Consider the following 10863-nt stretch of genomic DNA (forward strand, 5'->3'; position numbering starts at 1 on the left):
ATCATATATATCAAAGATGTGCAAAAATAGTGAGACAAGAAAGCTGTGTTGCTTGCATTTGGAGTGCTGAAACTCTTCAAATGTACAGACGGACAGACAATAGCTTTACTTGAAAACTTCATAGAGTTTGGCAGAGGTTTTTGCAAGAATGAATGAGAGAGAGAGAGAGAGAGAGAGAGAGAGAGAGAGAGAGAGAGAGAGAGAGAGAGAGAGAGAGAGAGAGAGAGAGAGAGAGAGAGAGAGAGAGAGAGAGAGAGAGAGAGAGAGAGAGAGAGAGAGAGAGAGAGAGAGAGAGAGAGAGAGAGAGAGAGAGAGAGAGAGAGAGCGAGAGCAAGACAGGACAGTATCTGATCTGTTGATCTGTTTCTTTGCTGTCTGATTTTGGCCAGTAATCTAGAACAGAAATGGATCCCCAAGGACATTTGAACGGGGGCTGAAGAGCGTCTTTTTTCAAAGAAGTGACCATTGCATCGGGATTCAGACAATTAATCTCATTCCATTATTAACAGAACTTCTTATTTGGCTCCAAAAGGAAGTTCCATAACTTCCCCTGTAATATCACATTCTTCATTTGCTATTCTCCTTGTTTACTAATAGAAAGAAACTGAGGCTGGAGAGGATCTGGCCAAACTGTTTACGACTGCGTCAGCAGCAAGTACGTTCCCTGGTCGACTCTGATGGTTGACGACGAAGTTTGAAGCCCTTGACTGCAGACCCATCTGCATCTATAACTGGGATCCTTTGACCTATAAAGAAATTAAAAGGAGCATAATGACATTAGCTACGTTTACATGGACACCTTTTGTTTCAATTCTGATTGATAAATCCGATCTTAGTGTTTACATGAACGCTAAATAAAGTGATTTTGTTAAAGGGGAATTTGGCAACTATTTCAACTTAATAAATCCGTTTAGAAATCATTTGGATGGTTAAATAACATGTTCTGGTGAGAATGGTGACTTTCTCCCCAGCGTTTCCCCAGCGTTCCCCGGCGGAAAACCAACCTTGCAACATGGGGACTAACGTCCCGGTAAGTTGGAAATAGGAAGTCTCGTGAGAAGCGAGAACGAGTGAGAAACACAAACTGCTTTACGGCAATTCAACATAAATACACACGCCATATGATACTGTGTGTGATGTATTACCCACCTCGGTAGACAGAGCTCCACACGATAAAGTTGGCCGGCTCCCATAATAACAAATGCACATGAGCAGAAAGGGGGAGGAGGGTGCCGCAAGTGCGATTTTTTTACTACAGTGTTGTGAAATACACGGCCCACAGCTGTAGGGGGAGCTCGTTGAGAAAACACGCGACAACAAAAGGGAAAATCAGTGAAGAAATGGCTAGAGGTGCCAAGTTCCCCTTTAATGTGCGCGTTAATACGTCACAAGCTTTAAATCGGAATTTATTTTTTGACATGCTCACACTGCACAAATATAGTTTCCCGCTGTTTGGGCATACTAAAAATTCTTCTATATTGCATATTTTCTTTGTTTTAAAGAGGAGACTTTCTAAACTGGGAGACTAGTATTTATCTACTTCGGGTCCTAATTAGGAGACGCGAGCACATGAACCGTTGTGCCGTGCTGCTTATTAAGCAGTAAAAACACCCTTTTCCCCGCCCAAAACAAGGCGCCTGTGGATGAGAGTTTGAAACAAGGACTGGTGGGACGTTGTCCTGCTCCACTTCAAAGACGATGAGTGGAAGGAGAATTTTAGAATGACAGTCACTATTATGACACTTTATTCAACAATAACAACAGCTCATTCCGTGCATCATACGTCATTACGCCATTTCTACGTCATTGACCATGCGCAGTACTTTCCAGTTTCAGGTTTCATTCCGATTCAGTGTTTACATGTCATCTCAATCGGATCACAAAATGTTTAAACCACCACATACAATCTGAATGAAATTTTAATCGAATTGGCCAATTTATTCTGATGTGGTTACATGTGACTTTTTTATTCTGACTGTGCTACTAGTCAAGGGTTATTAGGGTCCATGTAAACGCAGCAATTGACAATAAAAATATGCATGAGAAAAAAAAAAGCAAAAATGATTTGCCATTTCAGTGCCTCTACAAAAGTCACAAGCATGGTGTCACGCCTGTTCCTTGACGGGGCAACTGCCAAGATCCATGGTAAAAGATCTGTATCCACTGTAACCCATCCACTGCCCTGGGTCCAAGTGGCGAGAACAAGTATCCACAGAAGCACTATTCTCACCACCATCAGGATCAATTATAGATCATGCATTCATTATCGTTTTAATAATAAATGGTGTTGCAATAAACAGCATTCATCAAAACCAAAGCTGCCTGTGATCAAGCTCAATCTAGAGAAGATGATAACATTTAAAATCACAGGGCTCTGAATGAGTGCTTCTAGATTGTTTGATAAATTGGCCTTATTAATGACACAATGCACTGATAATGACTAGTTAATATTATACTCACTTATTTGAATGAAGACTTCATTGATGTTAATTGCATTTTTGGCACTGGTTTCAACAAATATGGCATGAATGGAGTCAGCATAGTCCTTGGCATCTTTCTCTGAAACCTCTCTGGAAAACAAAAGGACAAAGCAACAGAAAATGGGTGAAATAAGAGAGTGGAGTAACACATGTGAGTAATAAAGAGCAGTAGCAATAGCAGTAATACCACACTAATAGGTAATCAGTTTCATAAATGAAGAATTCTGATATTTTCAAACTCTCAAAATGTGTAGCATGTTATTACTATTATTATTGATATTGAGACTAGAAGGATTTAAACAGATACCGTGGTTGAGTGAGAGATTATCTGAGTGGGATGAACCTTGTTAAGCTCATGTATTTATTTTTGAGTGATGGTGGTGTATAACTAGCACAAGGCAGCATGTTGGAGGTAAACTTTTGTGTGCTAGTTCTCTGAGCACCTGTCACCTGATCACAGGTGCTGATCAGATTGCACCCGTGCTACATATCAGGCCAGTCACACTGACAATGGATCAGTTTTCCATTGACGCTTTGATCTCTTAGATTAACCGCCAAGGCAGTGATGTTTTCTTTAAGCATTTCGATCAACTAGATTTTTGTTGGTTGTGGGTGGTTGCATACTAGCCCTATAAATATATGTGGTGAAAGTGAAAGACTATGGGATTTTTGCCCGCTTTCTCCACCAACTGAAAAATCGCACATCCAATAAAATATCTAACCCCAAGTAGGAGTAAAAGTAATGCTTTTAGTTTATGCTTTTAATTAATATAATTTGAAATACTATTAAGATCTACAAGTAGGGGTAATGTTATCAGTAAGTACATTTCCATGATGACAGTGTTTGAAAGCAAGTTTTTGGAGCAAACCTCTTAAACTTGAAGCAAAAAATATGTAAAGAAACAATAACGGCTGTGGATCACCGAGAACAGCACCGGTTGTGCTAGAAAAAGAAATATCTAAGCTTTATGTGCCAGACGGAACAATTGCAAGAATTTTCCCTGATATTTATTGCCTGAATGGCTTGCGCTGCGAACGCTATTCCTCAGATTCAATGTCTCGGTCTTTATGGTTTCGAGAAGTAAAATACAACCACAATGACAGCTGACTAACACTGCCAAAGAAAGCAATGGTGAACCAAGACATATCATTGGACCTGTGGGAAGAGTGAAGCAATTTAAAGTGGAAAGATAAATTACAGACCGCTGAAGAGTGGATTTCTTTTTCATCACAAGTTATGCTTATGGTAACGGTACGTGTGCGATCTTGTTTTCAATGAGTCGAGACAAGTTGACAGCAAATATGTGGGTCTTTTCCCGACGTCAAATTGAGTTGACAGCCATTGCGGGTGCATCCCTTCAAGTTGAATAGAGATGACAGGATGTGAAGTCTTTTGTGGCAAGGATGCTGGAATTCACCTGGCATCAGATAGATCGCATTTGTTGCCAGCGATAGCCACCACTATGTTGGGTGGTCCGTGCTGGCGAAGCTCCTTCACCCAGTTCTTCAACGTCTGGAATGATTCCTAAGTGAGAGATGAAGAGATCTTCAAGACAAGCAATGACAAGCAAACTTTTATGTCATCTACTGCCCCTCATGTTGCTCGAAACCTGTGTGGTCACATTTATTCAGTTGAAAACAAAAAGAGTCACCTAGCAGACTGTCTTCCATTCATTGAACATGAATGGAAGCACAAAAAAAACACACACAATAAAAGTAGTCTATATGACTTGTGCACTAAGTCTTCTAAAGCCATACGATAGCTTTGTGTGAGGAACAGACTGACATTTAACCCGCTACTCACTGAAAGTCTTACCTCAGCCCATAACTCCTTTAATGTTCCATGGAAAAAAAAGATCTTACGTAGTTCGAGTGACATGAATTTGAGTAGATGATGACAGAACTTTCATTTTTGGGTGAACTATGCCTTTAATAGCTTTACCAGCAGAGAGATTTGTGTAGTAATAATGAAGAAATGTTTCATTACCTCTTTAGTGATGTCATACACAATGATAGCTGCAGCAGAGCCCCTGTAGTACATGGGAGCCAGGGCACGAAACTAAGAGCGAAACAGATAACATGCAGATGTTAGAGAAAAATAATGGCCGAAACTTTAAAAAAAGGGAAAAAAAGCAAGACTTAGTCATCACTGATAACAACCCAACATCCCTTCTTAGGGGCCGAGCGGCCAATCTCAACCTGCATATGCTTATTTTCAGAGCTTTAAAAGAATTTGTACGCTTTGGCGGAGGTCTCCTTCGAGTTTCATGCTGAATTAAAAGGATTGCTCAAACACACACACACAAAAAACGCATGTTATTCCAACTTGTTCCTTTCAAACAGAACAAACAGACAGCGGTTAGGGAAACCCATGGTGAAAAACCCTAGAAGTGAGCCACCGTTAAAACCTAAAGGAGAATTGTGTTTCAGACGGACAAGCCAAGGGAGCTTGAGTAGAGGAACTGCAAGGAAAGGCATATCAACACATGTGGGAGCCATCAGGGGAAAGATGAGCGCAACGTGTCAGAAGTTGTTAGCGTTTAATCATTATAAAATAGCATAGTTGGTTTGTTTGACCCCAGTTGTCAAAAATAGACAAAAAAGCCTGATTAATAAAAACAAGCTGGATCCAGTAAGCCATTCCACTGAAAAAAAGACCTAAAAGAGGGGAAAAGTGGATTATAAAATGAATGATTAAGAGAGAGGCTAGAGAGAAAAGACATGATGAGAAACCCTGACAGGTTTGTTTTTTTAACATACTTTCTAAAGTTTAGGCGTGAGCTAGCTTATGAAATAATCTTAAAATCAAATACACAGTTTAGAAATTAAAGTATTTTTTAGGCAAATTTACAGTTTTGGTTAAAGGTTATGAGCTGCAAACATGTTTGTGCTCATTAACAGCATGAGCTGTTAACAGTTTACCATCAATAAAAGTAAATACAGCAAAATGCATAATTGTACATAAATTGTAAATAATATACAGAGGACCCAAAAACCACTTGGACCCTAAAGCTTGAGGTGCTCAACTGGTTTTGCTGATCAGTGAATCAGTACTAAGTGAGATCAGTTATTTATAACTATACTCTACAAATTAATTTATACAAAGTTTATCATTTAATTTATAAAAATGCTGAATACAAATTGGATTTTAGTTAAGACAACAGGTCAGAGCAATGCTTAAACCATCTTTTTTTGCCAATAAAAATTAGTAAATCAAGTTTGACTGACACAGTTTCTCACATTTATAGCTGTTTTTGGCTGAGTTTGCTGCACAAGGAAGAGGAAACGCTTCAGTTTAGCTTTTGACTAAAATTGCAGGATGTCTCCTTAGACATATCCCAGGATTCCAGACTGTGTGGTCCCTCTCCAACTCTCCTCCTGCATTTTCTCTCATCCAACTTCCTCCAGTCACTCACTCACTACCTCTTCAAATGTATCTTGCCGTTAAGTCAACTATTCAATTTTAAAGACCTTGTGAAATCACTTTACAAGCTATAATATGGCATTTCTTTTCGCCCATTTTAAATTCAACTGTTCAAAGTTTGGGGTCGATAAGATTCTTTAAGTTTTTTATGCTTACCAAGGCTGCATTTATTTGATCAAAAATACAGTACTTTTAATGTGTTTTAAAATGTCATTTATTCCTGTGATGGCAAAGCTGAATTTTCTACATTGTCTCATGATCCTTCAGAAATCATTCTAATATCCTGATTTGGTGCTCAAGGAACATTTTTTATAATTATTTATTTGAAATACATTTTTTGCAATAATGTAAAAGTCTTTACGATAACCTTTGATCAATTTAATGCACCTCCAAAGCCACTAAATCAAAACAAGTACAAAACAAGCCATGTTTCTACAATGCTGTTCTAAAAAGCAATGTGCCGGATAATTATCTAATCAAGAGCTTGACAGCCAGTGAAAAGCCCGATCACAGCTCCCGGAGGAGTAAGGAAACTGTGGATAGAACTGTCTTCTCTTCACAAAAATCACAATAGAGCTTGAAGTTAGAAAAGAAAGAAGAAAGAGCCCTTCCAATAAGAGGGAGGAAGGAAGAGAGACAGATTCTGGCTTCAGTTGTTTTTCTCAAACTCTTATCTCTGACAAGGCCTAACATTTCATCCCATCAGGCTCTGGAGTATCCCGAACAAAGAAAAGCAAAGAAAACTTGACCTCTTTAACCACTCATAGGCCACGATGATGAACTTGCACCATCTTTACCGGTGGGAATACATCAAAGCGCTAAACAGGTCCAGATGAGGGTAAAGAGGCTCGATAAGTCAGACTTTCCCATATGCAATGGGAGCCAAATATCTAAGACAGATTTATTTTTTTGTTATAAATTATAATACCAGCAAAACAAGATCGGAAATATGTGGCCTTGTCTATATTTTGAACAAAGAACTGAATGTGACAAACCCCACACATTTGTTACATTTAACCAAGAAAGTAGTGCAGAATATATAGCGCAAACCTCAGTAAATAACCTTGCATGATTCATTTAAAAACTCTTCTCCCATAAATGTTGCATCAGAAAGGGAACTCGAACAAATGCATAATATGCAAAAAATAACCCTGTATACGCCTTCTCAGCACAATTTTTTCACCGCGTGTCTTTAGTAAATCCTGACAGTAGTTTTTTAACAGCAAAAGAGGACTTGCACTTGCGCAAGCTGCTAGTAAATCTGGCCTATGGTATGAAACTATTTTTTCTAACAGCTTGTGTGGGCCGCTTGGCATTCTACATTTAGCTTCACATAACATCACAGACAAACATGAGAGGAGATCATATTCCAAACAGCCTCAAGACTGCCGTTAAATTGTGAGCGGTTATAAACATCTCAAAATATGAGATGTCATCCGTACTCTTCAGCTGTCTCTCCTAACGTAGAACGTTTTGGGGGAGAAGAGCGTATCTAGCTATCTGAAGAAAACCAGCCCCTTTCAAATGACATTAAACTGTCTCTCGCTCAAATGCATGCCTGCATAATAGTGAGAGAATGCATGCAATACTGCCCTCTGCCTGAACTATAAAGGCACTGCAAAAACAAAAAGTGAAACAGCTTGTTTGTCACCCAAGTGTGTGTGTGTGTGTAGTGATTGTTGCTGTGTTTACCCTTTCTTGTCCTGCTGTGTCCCATATCAGGAATTTGTGAAGCTCATTTTGGTACTGCACAGTCTTTGTCATAAATGATGCCCTGAAAATAAAATGCACATGATCAATAATAATTTTAAGCACACACTATACAAATAGGTCTGCATGGAATCTGAGACATCTGCAGATCTCATGTATTAAATATTTTTGGCAAATTTTACAATGCATTTAGCTGCCAATAAGACTCTAAGCTTTGTTTAATATATTTTATTACAATATAAGACAATGTGTGTCATGTGGACCAACTTATAGACATCTTTAGAAAGTTTACAAGAGCCAGGTGCAGATACACACAAATTGTTTTATGTTCTTTATATGTGTTGTTATGCCCCTGTCAACTTAAAAAATCAGGTTTTCTGTTATGCACTGAAACATCAATTAGAATTGGTTAAAATAACAATATGCCAACCATATTTTTTAGTGCTGGGAATTGACACAAATTTCACGATTTGATTCTATTGATTCACAAGCTTGAAATTTAATATTGTACGTATCAGGTACAAATTCAGGTACAGGTACAAACTTCCTCAAGAATAAAATATCTCTCAACTAATGCAGTAGACTATACAGGGAACCCTAGTTGGTGTATCACTTTATTAAAGGCTGAAATAAAATGATTTGAAGGCTAAATTACACATACATTGAAATTACACACAGCCTAAAGAAGCTTTTATAATAATAACAACATTATAATACATTTCTAATGATGTTTTTAAAAATATATAAACATTTAAATGGTGGCTGTCATAAAAACATGACATTCATTAAACATTACATTATAACATACATTAAATATCGAAGAACAAGTTAAGTTAAAAGTACAATGAATATGCAATATGGTGCATATTTAACAAAATGCTTATTTTTCTAGCTTGCCATAATGAGTTTTTGGACACTGAATGGCTTCGCTTAAACTGAAGGTGCTAGCAATCTGTCATGCCACATTAAAGAGCGCCAAAACGGTATTTATTGTTTAAATTTTTATAATAAATTTGACAGAATTAGAAAGCTGAGACTTTGTTTCCTATCAGAAGTAACAAAGCACAAAGCTTTTTATAATTTATTGGATGGAAAGCGCACTACAAAACTCATTCATCATTCACAGAATTCATCATTTGAAAACAACATAGACTGAAAAATCGGTTCTTCAAAATGATAATGCATTAAAATCGAGAAATCAGTATTTTTAACCCAGCCCTATTTTTTATCTATTAAAACTGTGTTTTGGATTCACAGTAGTTGAATTATAGCAGCATAATTCCCAGCTATTATTGAAATTAGAAAACTAAAGTTAAAGGAACTTGAGAAAAGCATGATTTCCCTTTTAGCAATATTACCATTGTTTGTGGGCTAGCAGGGAACTGACTAGCCCAGAAATGACTGGCCTGACTGGGACAGCAGAAAAATCTTTATTGTTGAGCCCTGAAATGTGTGTCAATTGAATTTAGACTTACGTAACTGAATTAAAAGAGGTCACATGTTAAATCTTTAACACACTGTGATGCCACTTGCATTACACAATCAATGCTGAATATTAAATCACTTGAAGGAAAGAGAATCTGTATTAAATTCAGACTTCTCAGCACCACCAGGGAAGTCCCAGATGCTGGTCAGCAGATCTTGTTATCTTATTTAAGAGATTGAATTATTATCGTAACATTGTTAAAGCAAATAATCCATCAAGTTTTTTTTTATACAGTGCTTTCTGACTCTAATCCAGAGGACATTTCAACACACTAAGTATCAATTTGTTTTGCCTGAAACATCTTCCATTTCAGTGCATGTCACGGCTTGCTGCGTTTGCTATGTGGAAATCCTTCAAAACGTGCAGGTTTTTTCTTATTTTACAGTGCATCAGTCAGCTTGACCTCCCAGTAAGCATGTTTTGCAGTAAGCTTACCCAATTGTGGGATTAATGTTGGGATCAAAACTATCCTCCACAAACCTCCACACGATACTCGACTTTCCAACTCCTGTATCCTAGGACACAAGATAAAAATCACATATATATTATTAAACACATAATTCACTTTTGATGCAGTTTTCCATACTAAAAAATACAATTAAAAGTGTATATATTTGTTTTTTGTCAGATGTTCTGATAATATTACATGGTTATAATATAATAAAACAATCAATATAATTAGAATTATTTATTTTTTTACTTTTATATGAAGTGTAGAATGTCACACTGCCAGATTCTGCTTGGCATGTCATGTTAACTACCCGTTTACAAATCACATGACTAAAAGGACACATTTATTGTCAATATATGTGTAAATATAGGTAATAGTACAAACATTGTCAAATGAAATCCGTGAGCAGTAAATACACCTTATATGTATCTACTGAACAATTTTTTAAAAACTCTCTAGACATTTATCATCCACTTATGAATGGGTGGTTAAATACGTCATCGTCCACAAATGTTACTGTAATGCTTAAGAAATCCCCAAAGCTTGCACAACAGGTAAAACCACTGACACACTTTATTACAAGTTATAGCATACAATAACACAGTTATGATCGATCATCAAAAGAGAAATAACAACATAAAATATTGCACCAAAACTGCAATCCATAATAGCAACGTCGAGTCGTAAAAAGTGAATATAAATCTTACCCCAAGAAGGCATACTTTCAACTCTCTTAGCGACATGATGACCTCCAAACTAATGAAAACTTCCCAATCATTCCAAATAGTTTCATAAACCTGATCAGCAACTATTTCTTTTTGACGTAAGAAAAAAACACACACAGTCTCTATCTATACACTAGTGTCGGATATCCACTGCTTTATGATGGTATAAGAAGGCGACGTGGAATACTGACATAACGCGTAAAGCTTCTTATAATATGAGGACTGAAATGGTATATTAATGATCGATTAGTTGCGATAATAGCTGCTCGCTGATCGCCATCTTGAACTCCGGTTGACGAGTCTAGTTATGAGAAGTCATTCCCGCGAATCGGTTCTTTCGAACAGTTCGTTTCAATGAACCGTTCAAAAACTGTTTTTGCAACGTAATTACGTCATAGCGTGGAAAAACATATATTACACGCTTAAATAATAAAAAAAAAACGCTTAAATAAAGCCCTATTGGCCATATAAAGGTATATATGGCTGCTTTTACATGTTCTATTGTGTTTTAATATCAGTTTTAATTTAGCATTATTTCATGTAGGCTACCCAAGTTCATGATTATTTGGATGACTGTGCGTTAACAC

The 10863-nt window shown here is 37.2% G+C and overlaps 1 protein-coding gene across 1 annotated transcript; it reads right to left on the reverse strand.

The window, feature by feature from the left end:
* On the reverse strand, positions 1 to 10617 carry rab22a (RAB22A, member RAS oncogene family). The gene is made up of 7 exons (XM_081379824.1): positions 10259 to 10617; positions 9536 to 9615; positions 7597 to 7678; positions 4468 to 4539; positions 3899 to 4005; positions 2461 to 2570; positions 1 to 746 (listed from the first exon to the last, which is right to left on the reverse strand). Exons 1-7 carry the CDS (start codon positions 10292 to 10294, stop codon positions 646 to 648), a joined length of 588 nt encoding a protein of 195 aa, XP_081235950.1. The 5' UTR covers positions 10295 to 10617; the 3' UTR covers positions 1 to 645.
* Between the last annotated feature and the right edge of the window lie 246 nt (positions 10618 to 10863).

The sequence above is a fragment of the Scardinius erythrophthalmus genome (assembly GCF_964197995.2).
Source record: "Scardinius erythrophthalmus genome assembly, chromosome: 12".
NCBI lineage: Eukaryota > Metazoa > Chordata > Actinopteri > Cypriniformes > Leuciscidae > Scardinius > Scardinius erythrophthalmus.